The 18736-nt window shown below is 47.7% G+C and overlaps 1 protein-coding gene across 4 annotated transcripts in view; it reads right to left on the bottom strand.

Annotated features, from left to right (window-relative positions):
- ANO7 (anoctamin 7) overlaps positions 1-18736 on the bottom strand; it is a 53054-nt gene that overhangs the window by 19027 nt on the left and 15291 nt on the right. For 3 of the 4 annotated variants that reach the window (XM_078873214.1, XM_078873213.1, XM_078873217.1), the window contains 8 exons: positions 16481-16591; positions 15392-15557; positions 10890-10980; positions 7361-7457; positions 4991-5134; positions 3461-3598; positions 1428-1715; positions 316-418 (listed from right to left, as the gene is read on the bottom strand). In XM_078873214.1, coding sequence (XP_078729340.1) covers positions 316-418; positions 1428-1715; positions 3461-3598; positions 4991-5134; positions 7361-7457; positions 10890-10980; positions 15392-15557; positions 16481-16591 — 1138 coding nt within the window. The remainder of the gene's footprint in view (positions 1-315; positions 419-1427; positions 1716-3460; positions 3599-4990; positions 5135-7360; positions 7458-10889; positions 10981-15391; positions 15558-16480; positions 16592-18736) is intronic. The other variant, XM_078873216.1, reaches the window with a different exon arrangement.

The raw sequence follows: 18736 nt of genomic DNA, 5'->3' as shown, positions 1-18736 counted from the left end.
GTGGAAACGAACGACACGTGGTCAGAAGGGGAACGAACGGAGGAGGGGGCCACGCGTGAGCGGGGCTCCAGGTTGCCACGTGGCGGCGCGTCTCTCTCTCTATCCCTCTCACGCTGCCTGTCAGCAGCGTGAAGGAAAGCTGTAATGCAAAGTGAATAACAGACCGGATTCCAGAAGTCGCCTCAACGACCTTTATTACACTAGATTGCCACTCGTTACTTTGATAACGTGTGGCTGCCCGCCAACGGTAATTCAGCGTTCCATTCAGCCCCCCGGTTAAAGGAGAGGGTGTCCCGACCGCTGGCGCGAACGTACCCCACTTGGTGAGCTGCTCGGCGAGAGACGAGTAAACTTGGCCCATCACCAGGATGAGGATCAGGTTCACCATCGAGCTGCTGATGTTGGCGATGTTCGCTGCCTGCAAAAAAAACACATCAGTAATGTGCACTTTCCATTACTTATAAAATATAAACGGATCCTTAAGCCAAAGTAAAACTTCATTCGTCAGTGGGTCAGTCAGTCATGGGACTTCAGGAATATTTGTTGTAGACATAGACATGAGACAGGTGGCATCGTCACAGCAAAATTACTGCCCCCACTTGATACAGTAATTTTGCTGTGACGGTGCCACCTGAAGACGGAAGCTTGCGTTGCCTTCGAAACGTCGTGATTTAATTTCTTTTTATTAAATATTTTACCTACGTGACTTTACCGAAAAAACTAAAGAGTATGGACCCTTGCAGTCACGAAAACTTCAAATCTAGAGACATTACGACGCTTCGATCACAACACAAGCGATCCTGATGACCATCACCTGTGTTGTGATCGCAACCTCGTAGTTTTATTGTTATTTTTTGTTATTTTCTTTTAACCTATCTATGTGATTTTACCGAAAGACCCAAAGAATATGAATTCCTGCGATCACGAAAGCTTTAAGTCAAGATTTAACATTTGATTTACGCTGCAAGAAACCAACGAACAACTTCTACGTGGGCACCGGTTTAATCACGAGCTACTCCTCACTCGTCGAGGGTCGGTGACACAGTTCCTGCAAGACTGCCCCCACGTCACCAAGTAAACCGGTGATAACAAAAATAACACGACGCATTCTATGTGTTTATCCCCATCATACGCTGGTGAAAAATAAATACACTCTATATCCTGATTAACATACGTTTTGCATAATCTGTATTTTTGTTTCTGCCAAGCCTCACCTCACCTCCCTCCCACCATAACTCCGGATAATCGAGGGTTAACTGCCGCTGTTGGGGTTGTGCTCCGTTGTAAACGTTCACAAGCTCAGCACTTGATGTACAATTATCGACCTAACAATGTCACAGCCGCTCGTCGTACAAGTGCGGGTTTTGTTGAGTTGGGCGTCGACCGTCTCCTTTCTCAAAGCTTTCGCCACGCACAACTGCGGGCACCTTCGGGAGTTGAACCGCGACCGCCCGGCGACCCACGACCTCGTTCAACTCCTGCAGTTGTCCGCAGTGGCGTGCGGCGAGACCTCGAGACGAGAAAGGCTTTAACACGCGGCCCAATTGGAAATGCCACACGCGGACGTCGTCATCGTTTTGCCGGTCGGTCAAATGGAGAAGGGAAATGCGACACACCTGGGTCATGAGCACCGCATTTCCCGTCTTGTACATGACCACGCTGACGATTCCACGATACATAATCACCGTGACCAAGAAAATCATCACCACCGAGAGCTGCAGGCAAAGAAAACGGTGAAAGGTCAGTGACGGGTTTGTATGTCAGCACAACTATACTATGATTTAAATAAAAACTGTTAAATATCCAACAGTTAGGCAGATGATTTATTATTTCATCTCCCATTATAATTCACAAACGGTGCATAATAATGGTCCATGACTGTTGTAGCTAAGTAAACGAGTGAGCTTGAAATTACCATCGTAGTTAAGACATCAATACTAAGCTGCCTACATATTGATAGAAACTTGAATATTGTGACTAATCGTCCTGGATTGGCCAGGACAGTCCCGGTTTCAAAACGAATGTCCCGGTGTCGATTTGGAGAAATAAAGATTTCAGATTTTTTTTTCTTCTTCCTGGGTTAAAATGTTTCTGGCCTCATGCTTGACCCTTACCTACCTCATATTCTTGGTTCTTTTGGTAAAGTCACGTAGAAGGGAAATAATAAAATAATAAAAAATAATTGTATTTTATTATGTTTTATTTTTATTATTTTAAAAATAAAACATAATAAAATGAGAATTATTTTATCATGTTTTATTTTATTATTTTATTACTTCCCTTCTACGTGACTTTACCGAAAGAACCAAGAAGATGAATCCCTGCAGTCACGAAAGCTTTAAATCGAAATTCCTACCTACCTAATTAGTGGGCATGCCTGGCAGAGTTGTAGGCATGGTCTATGAACAGTAGGCGTGGCTAGCATCAGAGCGAGGCCACTCCCCTCGTGTGGGCGGCACTAGCGACTGAGTGGGCGTCTCTAGATTCAAGTGGGCAGCACTAGCGACTGAGTGGGCGTCTCTAGATTCAAGTGGGCGGCACTAGCGACTGAGTGGGCGTCTCTAGATCCAAGTGGGCGGCACTAGCGACTGAGTGGGCGTCTCTAGATCCAAGTGGGCGGCACTAGCAACTGAGTGGGCGTCTCTAGATTCAAGTGGGCGGCACTAGCGACTGAGTGGGCGTCTCTAGATTCAAGTGGGCGGCACTAGTGACTGAGTGGGCGTCTCTAGATTCAAGTGGGCGGCACTAGCGACTGAGTGGGCGTCTCTAGATTCAAGTGGGCGGCACTAGCGACTGAGTGGGCGTCTCTAGATTCAAGTGGGCGGCACTAGTGACTGAGTGGGCGTCTCTAGATTCAAGTGGGCGGCACTAGCGACTGAGTGGGCGTCTCTAGATTCAAGTGGGCGGCACTAGCGACTGAGTGGGCGTCTCTAGATCCAAGTGGGCGGCACTAGCAACTGAGTGGGCGTCTCTAGATTCAAGTGGGCGGGGCCGAAAGACTGAGGGACGGGCCGTCAGCGCAATGTGGTCCTGGTTCACCCCCCCAGAAATCCGGCGGCCTTCACGTTGCAAACGTTTTTTTTCCCCCCTCCACATTTAGAAACATGAATTGAGGTTATTTCGATTATTTGGCGACAGCTATAAATTTACACATCAGCCACTTTGTTGCGCTATCATTTGTAGCCAAGTTGCTTCTGAAAAATGAAAGAATACCTCAGTAGGCTTTACTTGGTAAAAACATTTTTTGTTTTATTTGTATATTTTTAAGTGATTTGTTTATCTTTTCCCTATACTTTGCACTCCTATCGTGTTTTTTGTATTGTTCGTTGTTGCAACGTTCTGACCCGCCCCGACTGGACATGCGTAAAAAAGAGCTTTATAGCTCATCAGATTCCCCCACTATAAATATTCTCATTCTGACGCGGGTTAAACCACGAGGCGGACGCTGTGCTGCCCTGACCATGAGTATGATGACCATGGTGCCCGTGATGATGCGGGAGAGGCGGTCTCGCTCGGGGAAGTATGGCTCCTTGACCCCCGTGATGGGATTCCGCTCCATGCTCGGCGCCATCGCTGCAAACTCCGGCCGAGGCCTCTCCTAGGTCGGGGAACACGGCCACACCAACGCCAGCAGTGTGGTGGTGGTGGTGGTGGGCGAGGGGGCTCACGGCAGAGGTCGCAAACGGGTTTTGATTCCTTATCCGTACCCGGCCGCACCAGGGTCGCAAATGGGTACCCGTTCCCGGCCGGCCGGGTACGGGTACCCGTTCCCTACCCGTACCCGTACCCTACCCGAAATGAGTGACAAACGGTGACTCACCAGTGACTCACGGCCTACCCGTACCCGTACCCGGCTGCACCAGGGTCGCAAACAGCTACCCGTACCCGGCTGGGTACGGGTAGCCGGATATCGGGTAGGGTACGGGTATCGGGTAGGGTACGGGTATCGGGTACCCGGTTGCGACCTCTGGCCCACGGGGTCATGCTATTTGCCGTCATGGATGCTGCACCAGGCCACCGCAAAGGAGCAGCTAGAAGGGGCAGCTCTCAGAGGCAGCTGGGGGGGACGGGTGGTGACGTGGCCCAGCAGTTGGGAGTTCAAAGCTTGTTGCAGAGGCGCATAGTTCTAATCCAGCAGTAATAACCACGATAATACGTACACAACTACGTGTGTTGAGCTTCTTTCGCACCGTATGTAGCCAACTGTGCTAATCGGAGGTGCGCGAGGGGGAAGGCCAACAAACTTAACACACAAAGCAGTTATAAAGAAATCAGTTTTCGTTATACCACACGAGAAATCTGCTTCACAGTGGACGTTAAAGATCCCCCGTGACGTCCATCGTTTGTCGGCGTCATGATCAAAATTTGCCAACCTTCAAAATCGCCCACAAATAACTCGGTCGGGGGGTTCACACGTGTCGACCACCACCCCCAACTGGCAGACTAAAGCATGCTGTTGCAGGCTTGTATCCAGCGTCCAGGCACAACCCCTCCTTAAAACCCCCCTCCCTTCTGTTCCTCTCTTAAAGCCTCGCCTCTTCTCCACTGCCCATTCCCTTCCTCTTACCTCCCCTCTTAATTTCTTCCCCCCCCCTCCCCTTTCGTAACCCCTCGGTAACACCGCTCTATCGTGTCCACCAACTCCTCACCCCTTACACGCCCCTGCCATCCAGATCACTTCTTGCTAACACCGTTTAAAAAAAGTTATGTTTTGCGCCGTGATGAAAAGCGATCTAGAAATAAACAAAAAAACATTCAAGAATCCATTGCTGGTCCTGTCACCTGACGGCAATGTGCTGACACCTGTCAGCAGTATGTTGACTTCACCTTCTATTCCCTAAACACGCAATCACTAAGCAGCCTGCTCAGCGTGTTGTCCTTCCCACCTCCAATTAGCACGGTTGGCTACGTAGGGTGTAGAGGAAGTTCAAGCTACACATCAAGATCTGATAGGATTAGGCAGAGGCTTTGCACCGCATGGGAGGTGTACCTCCTCCTCTTCAAAGTCCATGCAGTCCCAGTGGTGAGCGAGGATGGCGTTTTTTCTCTTCCAGTACTCGAGGAAGGTGACGGCCCAGAAGGACATGAAGACGCTGAAGAAGACCGTGCCGGGGTGGTCGAAGAGGTAGCCCAGCTGTGGCAGAAGATTCACGATCAAAGGGCTCGTTTTTATTAAATCCTTTATATTAAGTTCGCTTGCTTGCTTAGGACCGTGCAAATCTTTCGGTCGTTTTTTAACCCACTTCCCGTGATCCAATCGAGCTGACATTTTGCACACAGACTCGTTGTGCGTGACAATGCATTTTCGTGAAAAAAAAATTCCTAAATTTTACACTGTTTAGGGAAATTATTTTTAAATATTTAATTACCAATTGTTTAATGCTGCCAGACAATCATCTGACCCATAGGTGGCAGCCATCTCAAGCCAGAGGACGAGAGGACTCTAGCCGCCACGCATATAAAGGATTTATAGTGAAAAACTTTGTTTTTACGGGTTATACTTGTTTTTCTACCTACGTGACTTTACCGAAAGAACCAAAGAGTATGGAATAACGCATTTTTTTTTTAAGATATAACTTTTTTTGACGGTTGCTGAGCACAGGCCCCCAAAGGCCCAAAACGCCAAGCGACCAGCAACAAACAGCACTACCGAATGCGTAATAGACGAGTTTATAGATTTCCTGAATTGAGCAACGTTGTGAGGACTTGGTCCAAGAGGGAATTCTTATGGGAGGGAATTACAACGTTGGGGTTATCACATAGCAAGGTTTATCGTGGGCAGCAGAGGACAGAGAGCAGAGGGCAGTGTAGCAAATATATGATCGTAGTGCTCCATGCTCCCATATTTGATGCTCCCTGCATTCAGCAGCCTTGCAGGGATCAGTTTGGTCAAATAATTTCCCCTCGCCTGGAAGCGGGATTGACAATAGAGCTGGTCGCAGGCCTCCCCTGGCGTCACGAGCCTGTGATCGGAGGCGCGTCGCACCATAGGGCTCTGATGCAATGGGATTCTCAGGTGGAGTCTGGACACGATTGCACGAGGACATGGGCTGGACGGGGGTTGGGAGAGGGTGAAGCAGAGGCGGGGAGACGCGGCGAGACGGTGGCTCTCGCAGCCACAGCCAGCGAAGCCTCCCAGGTGCGATTTGTACTCTCTACATTGAGTGGCGAATTCACCCTTTCCCATTCCGATGGCGTACGTGCACGTTAAGGTGGCAGCACTCACACTTTACGCCATTAGTTTATTGAGAAAAAATAATAATAACATTACGTATTTTTGGTTCTTTCGGTAAAGTCACGAAGAAGGGAAACGATAAAATAATAAAAATATAAGACAATCAAATTATCTCGACGTTTCGACTGCAACACAAGCAATTATCATCGGGTGTGAAATCCACAGCAAGAAATTTTGAAAAAAGTTTAAATTTGATTGTCTTATCTTTTTATTATTTTATCGCTTCCCTTCTACGTGACTTTACTGAAAGAACCAAGAATATGAATCCCTGCAGTCACGAAAGCTTTAAATAAAAAAATAACATTACGGTTTAAATTGGGAAGAAATAATTACGTACTAAGTGGCAAAAAAAAAAATATCCAAAAGTTTGTATTGCCTACTTGACTCATTATACCCACACTGGAATCAATGCCTAAATGACCAAATCATTGCACGCAATGCGTCCGGTCTCATCAAGTCTCGTTATAGTGATGACGCTAACGCCAATGCTCACGTGGTGCAATCGTTAACGGCTCAAAGGTCATCGGCTCCACCTCGCGGCGCGGCAGTTGAAGAAACGGCGCGTGGATTTTTCCGCGGGTCCTCCGGGTTTTACCCCCACATTTAGAATCGACACGCGTTTAGAATATTTAGCTGGTATAAATTTCCACTTGATAAGCCACTTCGTTGAGCTATCATTTGTGGGCAGCTCACTTATGACAAAGAGCTGTATAGCTCGGTGGGCCTTCCTTACCTGCTAAAATAAAAATAGTTTAGTACATTAGCACGGTTGGCTACGTACGGTTGCGAAAGAAGTTCAACGTACACACGCACGTCACGGCGGTCGATCGGCAGGTCGCGTGTGGCAGGGTCAAGCGTGGGTACTCTCGCCTCTTTCAAAGACGTCTAGCCAGCGTGGAAGAGTAGGACAATTACCCAGCCGCTACAGCTTCTCTCTCTTGAGAGAGAGAGAGAAAGAGCTCCCTGCAGTGGAGCTGAGGCCCTTCCGCCAGTGGTGGCGTGCGCAACTAATTGCGGGGTGTTGGCCCCTTGACCTGAACCGTCGCGGCCCCTACGCCTGCGACCGCTGCTATCGCCGTGGTCGCCGCTAGCGCCCTAGCGAGAGGGATTTTTCGCGCCTCGCACCTTGGCCATGGGGCAAATGTCGGAGAGCTTCCACACGGTGCACGCGTCGCACAGCGGGCACATGAGGAACTTGTGTCCACTGCTGCAGATCTCCTCCCTATGGGTGGGGACGTAGGGGGGGGGGGCAGGGGAGGTGGAGGGGAGAGGGATGACTGCGATGCACGTTTTGTCAGAGGCGGACGCAGCTGTGTCCCCGCGGGGCAGGGATGAGTAATGTCTGCCCTGCGCACAGTATGGGCGATACAAAACAACGTGGATTTATGTTGTGCGGTGGCGATTTTAAAAAATTGAAAAGGTTTGGAGGGCTGGACATTCGTTTCCATCATCTGTACGTTGATTGAGTGTCGCCCTCCCTCCGATGCGTGGGTTGTTTTTTTGGGTACTCTGGTTTCCTCCCACACTCATTAAGAGAGTTAGCCAAACATCTCAATATAGGGCGACAGAGCTTGGGCAATGATTGGTGCTGGTTCTGGCTGCCTTCCCACTCGTCTGTGGTTGACTGAAATGCAATATGTTCTTGTCTACTAGACCAAAACTAAATGCGGACTAATTAACACTGAAATAGCATCCATATTCCACTGCGTCCCAGGACGCTGCTGCGCAGAAACAATGTGCATGCTTATTTTACAGACCGGCAATCTGTTACAGGCAGGGGGGGGACACAACAGCTTGAACTTGGGCAGGGAGTCGACAGTGCAGATGGCTGGATGAAGGAAGTTCCAGGCTTTGCGAGTCGCTCGGGAGAATGAGGAGCCTCACACTGAATAAGACATCGGGTCAGATCGACCCCACTGTGGCTGGGTGGTCACGTTGCTTAGCGATGGGGCAGAGCACCTTCGCCATTTCTGTTTAGGAGCTTGGCTGCCTCTACCACAGTTGAAGGCACCCACACTTTAGCCCACCGTGAGTTTATGCACCGATCTATTTCCTGCAATGTAACCAAGTTACCGTTCAATCTTGATTTGAAGCTTTCGTGACTGCAGGAATCCATACTCTTTGGTTCTTTCGGTAAAGTCACGTAGTTAGAAATAAAATCAAATGAAACAAATCACAATTTACCGTTACTTACCATGAGTTGCTGTTGTAACCACATTGCCTAGTCGAAGGGTGGGTAGTTAATAATAATACTTTCATTTTATATAGCGCCATTCATGCTAATAGCATCTCATAACGCTGTACATTAATCACACACAAGGATGAAATCTCATATACAGCCAATTTTTCTAGATCAATTCTCCAGCTCACGTTAGGTGCGCTGGATAGTGTGGGGGACTCGTACGTAATTGGGTTAAGGTGACCTCTTGCAACCACCAGTGTCTGATATATTTTACCGCAAGGTTTAAAAAAAAAACGAATGCTCTTGAATGGAATAGCGGCCCTGAAACCGTGAACAATTCGTCAACTCGCTGCAGACGTCGGTCGTTGGGACCCTAGCTGATAGCGAAGGTTGAAAATGTTTAACTAGAATTGATTCAGAGCACGAAAAAAAATCTTTACAAGTTAGGTTATGGAGTAAATTGCATATATGGTAGGACATGGGGAAGGGAACAGCGACTAGTTTGTGCAATCAAAATCGGTGACCATATATGGGGATGGGGGAAAAATTAGTTTTTTATACAACTGTTCTAAACGTTTAAACTTTAATCTTCCCATGATCATTATTAATCGATTCTAGGGTGAGAAAAATTATAATTGGCAAGATGCTCAACGTGCTTTTTTTTTGTTTCAGTAAGAAGTTCAACGTGGAGTGCTCATTGTGACACACCAAGGGCGTCCAATCGATACGTTCCGAGGTTTTAACAAAACCGGACGGATTGTACGGACACTTGGCGATGACACCTTGGGCATTTGAGTGATTTTGCAAAAATACGGCTCCCGCGGAGAGAAAGTAGTTCCGAAAATCTCACCGCGGTGCTTTTTTCTCTCTCGGAAGAACACAAATCCAAGCTTAAAACGAGTAAAAAACACTCCTGAAAAATTGAATTATCCCCCTCCTCCTCCACCCGCGGGAAACAATATAAAAGCATAGGCTGAAAATATCTGAACTTCCACAAACCTGCAAAACTCTGATCTAACGTCCGTTACCTGCGACCAACGGTTTCCTAAAATAGCACAGAAGAGCCCCTGCTGCGCATGACGCGCGTGACGCGCACACTCGGGGCGCTCGCTCGTGAACGGCACATCCCAACCCCAGCCTCTGCAAGTCGCTGCCGATCAATTTGAGCGGAGCCTCGTGAACTTCAGCCGCGAGACCCCCGAATTGCCACGGTGGCGTACAGCAAACGGCTCTTCAACGATACTTCCTGGCAGGCCACATGGTGACAGCAGCCTGCGCCGGCGGGGTGTCGTACAATACGTGGACAAACACTAACTCGCATGGCGACGTGAGGTCATAATGCTTGTACATGTGACCACTCATTTATAACCTCTTGTCTGAAGGTCTCTCATCTCCTCTCTTGTTTATCTCTCTCATCATGTTAATTGTTGTTTAATGCCCACAGCTCTCTCGTATATATATGTATGTTGAACTTCTTTCGCACCGTACGTAGCCGACCATGCTAATCGGAGGTGCAGAGGACAACAAACTGAACACAAAAAGCAGTTCTCAAGAAATTAGTTTTCAATCTAGATTGAAAAGTGGCTTCCTAATATCGGAAGGAAGAGCATTCCAGACGGCCGCAGAAGCGCATCTCTCAATCTCCACCTCTTGTTCATCTCTCCTTTCATTCCACAAATCTTTATCTTTTGGCGAGCCGTATTTCGGCCACTTCTGGGCTGCGGACTGTCAGTTGAAGATCACAACGATCTCGGTGTAACAGAGAATGCACATGAAGAGTTAAATTTGGGCCGCGGATGAGAAGAATTAATTTGGTGGCTAACGCGAGCTGCCACAAGCAGATCTCAGACACCAGCAAATAAATTCTGCATCACCGCCCACTCTTTTTGAATGTTGACGTCGCAGGTTCAAGAGAGTTCCACCGTGCCATTACGATTTAGCAACAGTCAAACGCCATATCCTGCAGGACGCGATTCGCTAAAGATTGTGGGATTACACGGCGAGACGCAGGACGACGGGTTCAGGGCAGACGGGAGGCTTTGCTGAGTCCGATGTAATCCCACAAATTGAAGGCATTTGTTCTGCCGCTGCTTCATCTGACTTCAAAAAGTGAAATTCGCCAATAATCTGATCAAATCTGGCTGTCACCTCATCAAGCTAGTTGTAATTACTTGCGAAACGTCATATTCAGATTGTGTGCTGTACTAGTAACGAATTGGCATGTTCTGTTTACGGGACAAACCTTACTAATTAGCTGTGTCGGGTGGTGGCGGGTTTAACGACACATTTATTTACGCGATCTAACCCACAAAAACCTGTATTATGAACTTTCATGTGTCCGTTCAGCATTAAATATACAACCTCCGACTAGCACGGTCGGCTACGTTCGGTGCGAAAGAAGTTCAAAATACGTACATAAGCATACAACGCACGTAACGATACGCGCGGGCAGCATCCGTCCCACGGACTCACGCGGGAGTGTTGGTGCTCATGGACATGAGGCCGGTGAGGAAGACGAGCGTGCCCACTACGGCCGCGGGCAGCAGCCAGCCGGTGTAGAAGCCTGGTGGCGACAAGCAGCAACACAGACAAAGATCCCCCTCCACCACCCCCCGTGTAGCCTTTAACAGACTGTTGGGGCAAGTGCTGTTCGCGAGTGGCACCTATAAAGGCCGGCTTGGCCCACGGAGTGGGTGGTGGGTGGTTAGCAAGCACCACGCCCGGCCGCCTTTGTTTCCCTAGTGGTGAAGTTTACACATTTGAGGCTGGGTCTACCTAGGGGAGGCCCAGGACCGGTTCAGATAATCGTCACTGGCGGTGTTGGCCGTGAGCGAAAATCGAACTCGGGTCGCCGGGTTCATAGCGCGCTGTGCTCACCGCTACACTACCATACCGAACCACACACACAGAGGTTAGGGCAACACAGTACGGTAGGTATGTGTGTTGAACTTCGTTCGCACCGTACATCGCTAACCGTGCTAATCCGAGGTGCGGGGGAAGGACAACAAACTAAACACACGGAAAAGTACTGTCACACAGGCATGTGAGGATTGTGAGAAATTTACATGAAAGCATAACCAAGGTGGGCCAAAAGTCTGGATATATATTTATTATAACACTTGCATTAAAACATTTTTAGTTTTTTAAGTCAGAATTTTACATTTTTATTGTTTATTCTTTAATTAAATATTTTTTTCTATTATCATTATTCACATTTATTTTTCGTATTCGTTTCAGATGACATTTAAAATAATGGAATTAACCACCCTGTTATAAGCAGAATTTCATTGTCTCTCCACACGCTAGAAAAAGAAAACTGCTTCTATTCCATCGGCCTATTGGCTTTGAGAGACCCAATATTTCCCATCAACATTTGTTTCAAACAAGCGTATGGACTTGAGCGTGCATTGACGTTCATCTGGAAGTCGCGATTCAATCTGAGAACCCCTTTTGTTATCGTTTGGTGTTCGCTGCGTGTTATTTGTGCCGCCAAACAGCATTGCAGGTGTGCCACTGGGAATCTGTCAGAAAGAGCTTCATAGCTCGTCGGATTCTCGTTCTTACACCGTCGTGACTAACTTCTGTCGTGTTTGTACCGCATAATTCGCGATACTTTTACCTAAATTTAATATCACTGATACGGATTTAATGATTCGCGTTTGATAAAGATCAGAATGGCAATTAAATTATCATTGCATGTTGACCTGAATGTAAATAGGAGGGAAAATATTTCAAGATTTTGCATCGATTGAGCGTTTAAATGCGACTGTGTCACGATAATAATTCAGAAACAATTTGCATGAGCAGTGATTATTTCTACATGCACCATTTCATTCGTGCATCGTCAGCGTATAAATCTACATTAGTCTACGAATCGCGTTGTGCACCGTAATATTAAGCCTCCGAAATAAGGCAATGCACAACGCACTAACCAGATACACGCAGCATACGCATTAATTAATTCAAGACACACCACGATTTAAAAGACTATCAGCCATTAAAACCTCTTAAATTTATCATCAATTGCGTGCAGCCTTGCGCTCTATCACATTTTAATATGTTCATTTATATGTTGGGTACGTTTTTTTCCCTCACCAATAATTTATGCCTTTCCCATTGGCTACAAGAGTGTGTTTACTGACCTTAATGAGAATATATATACAGTACGTACATGTAGAAACCATTTACTCTGTTTGCTTGCGAGCATTGCAGTTGAATGCTTCCCAGTAGGCTTCGATCAAACAAGACAACCGAGAACTGGCTTCAACTTTGCAGAGCTTGTTAAGCAACAAACCAAAAGACTAATTTTCTTTCATAATTTCATTATCATCATCCATGATCAATCCACCGCTGGATGAAGGCCTCCCAAACTCTTCGCCATCTCTCATGCTTCTGCGATATATAATAAATGCACCCGGCACCCGCACACGAGTTGATTTCATTGCTCCTTCTTCTTCGGTGGACTGGCTCTCAATATGCGTTTCATCCCAAACCATTTGCCGGTACACACAATGTTTCCAATTTTTTTTCTCTTCTCAAGTAATTTTATAACCTCATGTACGAATGAGTGTAACATTGATGCGGTAAACTAAGCCAGCAACATGGCCATGAAAAGAACAACGGCCGCTTTGACATTTCCCAACATTTTCAATGTCACTTGAAAGCATTTGTCATTGTGCTACATTTGAATGTCGTATTTTAATATAATAGAACTGCAGTGTTAACCGGCAATATTAATGACGCTACGTGAAAATAACATATTCGCTGCTGGTCTTGCGGCATGCGCCAGGGAGCAAATGATCTATAAGTGTGACTGAGTGGCGAGCGAGCGAGACGTCAACGTACACTCGTAATGGTACAGGTGGTGGCCCGGTTTGGGGTTAATGCTAATGGCTGTGTCAGGGCAGTGAGCCAGCACTCACGACATCTAAAGCCAAACATCAGGTGACAGGCCGAGGATAGATTCGTTTTTATTACGCCCTCCGATGTGTTTTCCTGGCTGGATGATGTCCAACGTTTCACTCCACGTGGTGGGAGCTTCTGGTGGAACTGAAGTAACCAGTTGAACAAAAATTAAGTGAAAAAAATCTTTGTCACATATGACCGCGCAAAAAATCCCTCCCCTGCGTCGCTGAACGTTTCGTCATTGCTCATGTGCATCGTCGAGTGAGCTGTAAGGGATAAAACCTGGCAGGCTGTCACAATATCCTTCAGGGTCTCCTGAAGGTTATAGGATGAAGGCCAATAACTATTCCACTGTATGTGTGGCCATGTCTATAATTGATTCGGGAATGGTGTCAAACTGCGCTTTGTTCTTTTCCTTGATACTCAGCACGTGACGGCTCGTCAATTCGTCAATTAAAAAAATATGTTTTACGCTCACGATACGCACACCAAATTGCGTGTCACTATCGATTATTATTCTACAATTTATTCCGATTAAATGCTGATGTTACATGGAGGCTATTGGAGCAGACGTCAGCTGTATGAGAAACAGAAATAAATTATAATCAATACAAACGAGACGGGGTGGGGGGTGGGGGAAGAGGTAAAAATGTATCGATTTCTGAATCAAATTGTGACCCTAAATCGTGACGATTCATCGCATCACTGGAAGAGGTGAATTTTACACGCATACGTGGCACTGATCACCGACAACCAGTGGACAATTATAATAAAAAAAACATATATACAACTCTAAAATGTGCTGTATTGTATTTAAGCACATGAGGTATGACACTATTACACATAATCGCGAGTAACGGCACTAATTGTGAGAATTATGAATTTGCTGTGGGTAACTGCCCCCAATATGAGAGATAAGGTCACGTGAGGTGCCCTGGGGGGAGGGTTCGTGGCTGAGAGGGCACAGGAATTGGATCCCCGACCCTGACGCCTGCTGCTGTATATTTGGAGTTTGCGTTTCTATCTCTCATCATCATCATCACGGTGTCTAGGAGATGTTAACTACCTCGCCTGGTATGCAGGAGGTCGTGGGTTCGATCCCGACCCTGACGCCCGCTGCTGTATATTTGGAGTTTGTGGTGTCCCTCTCCCTGTGGTTGTGTGGCTCGATCTCAGGGACCTCCAGTTTTTCCCTCCACATTTAGAATCAACATCACACATTTAGAGCATTTCGCTGCTATAAATGTCCACGTGATAAGCCACTTCGTTGAGCTGTCGTTTGTGATAGCGAGGCCGCTTCTGAAGAAGAGCTGCATAGCTCAGTGGGCCTTACCTGGTAAAATAAAAATGTGTTGCTGGGGGGGACCAGGGCACAGCGGGGAGCAGGGAAAATTGTAGAAGGCGAGCGGCAACAGCTTTCACACAATCCCGAGTTAGCTTCACTCTCGTATAATGGACAACTTTACTGCTCCGGCGTAAGTAATAACAGGACACAATAATAATAATATCTCATGATACCGGAGCAGAGGATAACTATGCCTAAAAGCTAGGACCCATATTGTAAAGAGAAGCTAACCCCAGCCTGGAGCATCCGAAAGTTTACCAGCATTGTTTCAGGTGAGCCTGACTCTGCTGGTGAGACACTGCGACTCAAAACCGGTCTGGAGTTTGCTTGTGTTGTGAGTCGATGCTGCTATAATTGCGTACCCTGGATTGTGTAAAAAATACTTTCATTTTTGTTGACATCGAAAGACGAAAATATATTGGAGACGCAGTTCCGGTTAATGCATTTTGTTCCATGTAAACGCATAGTCTTTGGAGTTCGAGTTATTACACAACCAACAACAACAACAACAACAAAACCGGGACGCTGAATGTCACGGGGAAGACTCACACGTCCCATGGGAAGATGCCTCAACAAGAGGGAGAGATCTGGAGAGAGCCAGGACAGGTGGCAACCCCCACTCACATTTGCATGCGTGCGGGTTGATCGCGTTTTCAGGTGACAGCTGGGAAATTCTTACCGCGTTTGTTGATTGTTGTTTGCGTTTTAAAAAGTGCACACGTACCCAGCCAGGAGAAGTAGATGGCGATCTTTTCGCCGAAATAGGATCGGATGTGGTCCAGCGGCTGGTACTTGTACCAGCAGCCCCAGCGTGCCCAGTACAAGAACAGAATCTGGCGCGGGTTGAGCTGCTCGGGCGACGTGGCATGGTTTGGCTTCTCGAAGACGCCCTGAGCAACCGGGAGACAAGTCAGGGATGCCGTGCCGTGCCATGGCTGTGTAAACAATGCGGGTAAAGGGTTGTTGGTTCGTCTTTCTGCGTTTACCAAGTTTACTAACCATTCAAATACAAATTAGCTCGTTCCACGCCGTACGAGCCCTACGATTGTTCAGCACGTGGCACGTGATGCGCTAAGAGAGTGACGAGTGTGATCTCAGTGTGTGTGTGTGTGTGAGTGTACACGAATCCTGGTTGTTGGTTGACTCAGTCCATCATCCCTCTGGGGTCGATTAAAATTGTTCAGCACATCGCACGTGACGCGCTAAGACATTAACGCTGTCTGCGTTGATAGAGAGTGATGAGTGTGATCTCAGTGTGTGTGTGTGAGTGTACACGAATCCTGGTTGTTGGTTGACTCAGTCCATCATCCCTCTGGGGTCGATTAAAATTGTTCAGCACATCGCACGTGACGCGCTAAGACATTAACGCTGTCTGCGTTGATAGAGAGTGATGAGTGTGATCTCAGTGTGTGTGTGTGTGTGAGTGTACACGAATCCTGGTTGTTGGTTGACTCAGTCCATCATCCCTCTGGGGTCGATTAAAATTGTTCAGCACATCGCACGTGACGCGCTAAGACATTAACGCTGTCTGCGTTGATAGAGAGTGATGAGTGTGATCTCAGTGTGTGTGTTTGTGTGTGAGTGTACACAAATCCTGGTTGTTGGTTGACTCAGTCCATCATCCCTCTGGGGTCGATAAAAATTAATACCACTTTGTGGGGAAGTCAACAGTGGTTATCCTACGGGTAGACTCACCCCCCGTCAAAGCAACAGGGCTGTTGACAGGAGATGAGAACCTCCTGAACTCTCACTTGAGCAGGAAATCATTTCGGCTATTCGGCCCTCGGTTCAGAAGAGGTCACCCATCGCTGACCTCGTGCAGGGGGAAGGCTGCGCTGTAGACGTCCTCGCTAAGCAGTCGGTCGATGCCAATTTCCGCCCTCTTGCGCTTGCCATAGGCCGTCCGTGCCAGGATCTCGTACATCTGCCGAAAGGGCCGCAGGGCAAGGACGATAGTTGATAATAAAAAAAGCAACTAGCTGACCCATTGATATATTTGCACGGTTGGCTACGTGTTGTGCGAAAGAAGTTCAACATGCATACAGATATACATACAAAGACCCCCCCAGTATAACCTTTAATAGGCTGTTGGGGCAAGTGCTGATAGCGAGCACCTATGAAGGCCGTCACGGCACACGAGGGGGTGGGTGGCCAGCACGATTCCCGACTGCCTTTGTCTCCCCAGTGGCGATGTTTACACACCGCACCAGGTACTCATTTGAGGCTAAGTGGACCCTGGTGTTGGCCCTTGAGCGGGAATCGAACCCCGAGTCGCCGGGTTCGTAGCGCAGCGTAGCGCTGACCGCAACACTTTGATCATCTGGTCAAGGAGCATAAACCACCACGCAGACTGCGGTCATCCTCGCAGTAGCCTTTGTCTCGACATTGTATCGGGCGATTCTGTAGCCGTCTGGAACGCCCTTCCTTTCGATATTACGAGTCATGCACTTTTAAATCTAGATTCGCAACTAATTTCTTGAGAACTGCTTTTGGTGTTTCGTTTGTTGTACTTCCCCACACCTCCGATTTAGCATGGTTAGCGACGTACAGTGTGAAAGAAGTTCAACATACGTACATTGAACTAACCTTGAGACTGACTGAGGCTTTTCCGGATGAATGAAATGCATTTATATTGTCGCAGCAGCTAAAGCCAAATTCACTTCGATTCCCTTAAACGTAAAAAGGTACGAAATGATTTAGGTCCATATTCACTTTCGCGAATAGAAGTCTGGCAGAGCTGTCCTAATTCCTCAACAGCTGTTGACTCATGTTTATAAATGAATGCAGCGTCAACTCATTTGTAATCCCATTATGCCCACCGACAAGTCCAATTAAGCCACTCTCCATGGGGGGCGGGGGGGCATGCATAGCAGCGGCACACCGAGAGCTGTCTCCACTCACAAACACGCGCTCCGACAGCAGCACCACAGAATCATCTCTCGCGTGCCTCGAGCACTGCACATGTTGACATTTCAGCTCTTTAACCACCACCGCCGTGGGCCATGATTTATCCGCTGCTGGAGGAAAAGACTCCCCAAAGCATCGCCATCTCGCTCGGTGTTGAGACACAACGCCGTCACCTCCCCAACCCCCCCCCCCAACAGCTGATTCTGTTTCTCTCTCCCTTTAGGAGGAAATCCTCTTCATCCAGTGTGTGTGCAATGCTCCCGTTTTACGTGCGTGTGTGTGTGTGCGTGCTGTGAGGAACAGAGTCTGCTCATTACGTTCGTGCTGTCCAATGTCGTGCTTGCACTGGAAGTTGACGTGAAGGATTTGTTTGTTCGTCACGAGATCGTCCCGGGAGTGAGTGCACTTTACGAATCAGGGGGTGGGGTGGGGGGACGTGCAGTGGCGAAGGGACGTAGGGCAACGCACGTTCGCTCCTCTCGCTGTGCCCATGTTTTGTCATCGGTCTCAGTGACGGATTAAGCTAGTGCGGGGCCTGTAGCATATGTTATTAAGGGGCCCTAAATAAACATAAATATGAAAACGCATTTTTTTTACTTGCGTAGTAAAGTAATTGTCTTTTTTCATTTGCTATACAGCCAGATAATACGACAAATCGCTAACCTTAAACACCCCATCGTTCATAAAAGTTGAAGGTGGTATAGTACTATAGTAATAAAGCAAGTGCAGAATCACTGAACCGGAATTGATAGCTTTAAAGCATTTAGCGCGGGGCCCTTGAAAGTGCGGGGCCCGTAGCTACTACGTGTAGCTACTACACGTGCAGCTACTACACGTGTAGCTACTACACGTGCTACTAGGATAATCCGGCACTGATCAGTCCTCTATCTATCCGCAATCACCGCTTCAAGCGACGCTGCCCTTTGCACCGATCTCGAATGTAGTTTTCCTAACAGGGCAAGTCGCTGAAGAGGAATGGTGGCCGGGCCTACTGATGGAACGGCGGCCGAACGACAGAAGACGTCCACCGCCAAACTAAACACCAAAACAAGGTGAAGCGATGGAATGAATCCCCTCCCCCCGACCCGTGCAGGCACTGGGCGTATTTGAATCACGGTGGCTTATTCTTCTGGCGGAATATTTCTTGTGTCGCTTTGTGGAC

This window comes from Lampetra fluviatilis, chromosome 36 (genome assembly GCF_964198595.1).
Source record: "Lampetra fluviatilis chromosome 36, kcLamFluv1.1, whole genome shotgun sequence".
Classification (NCBI taxonomy): Eukaryota; Metazoa; Chordata; class Hyperoartia; order Petromyzontiformes; family Petromyzontidae; genus Lampetra; species Lampetra fluviatilis.
This window is presented reverse-complemented; position numbering and strand designations above follow the sequence as displayed.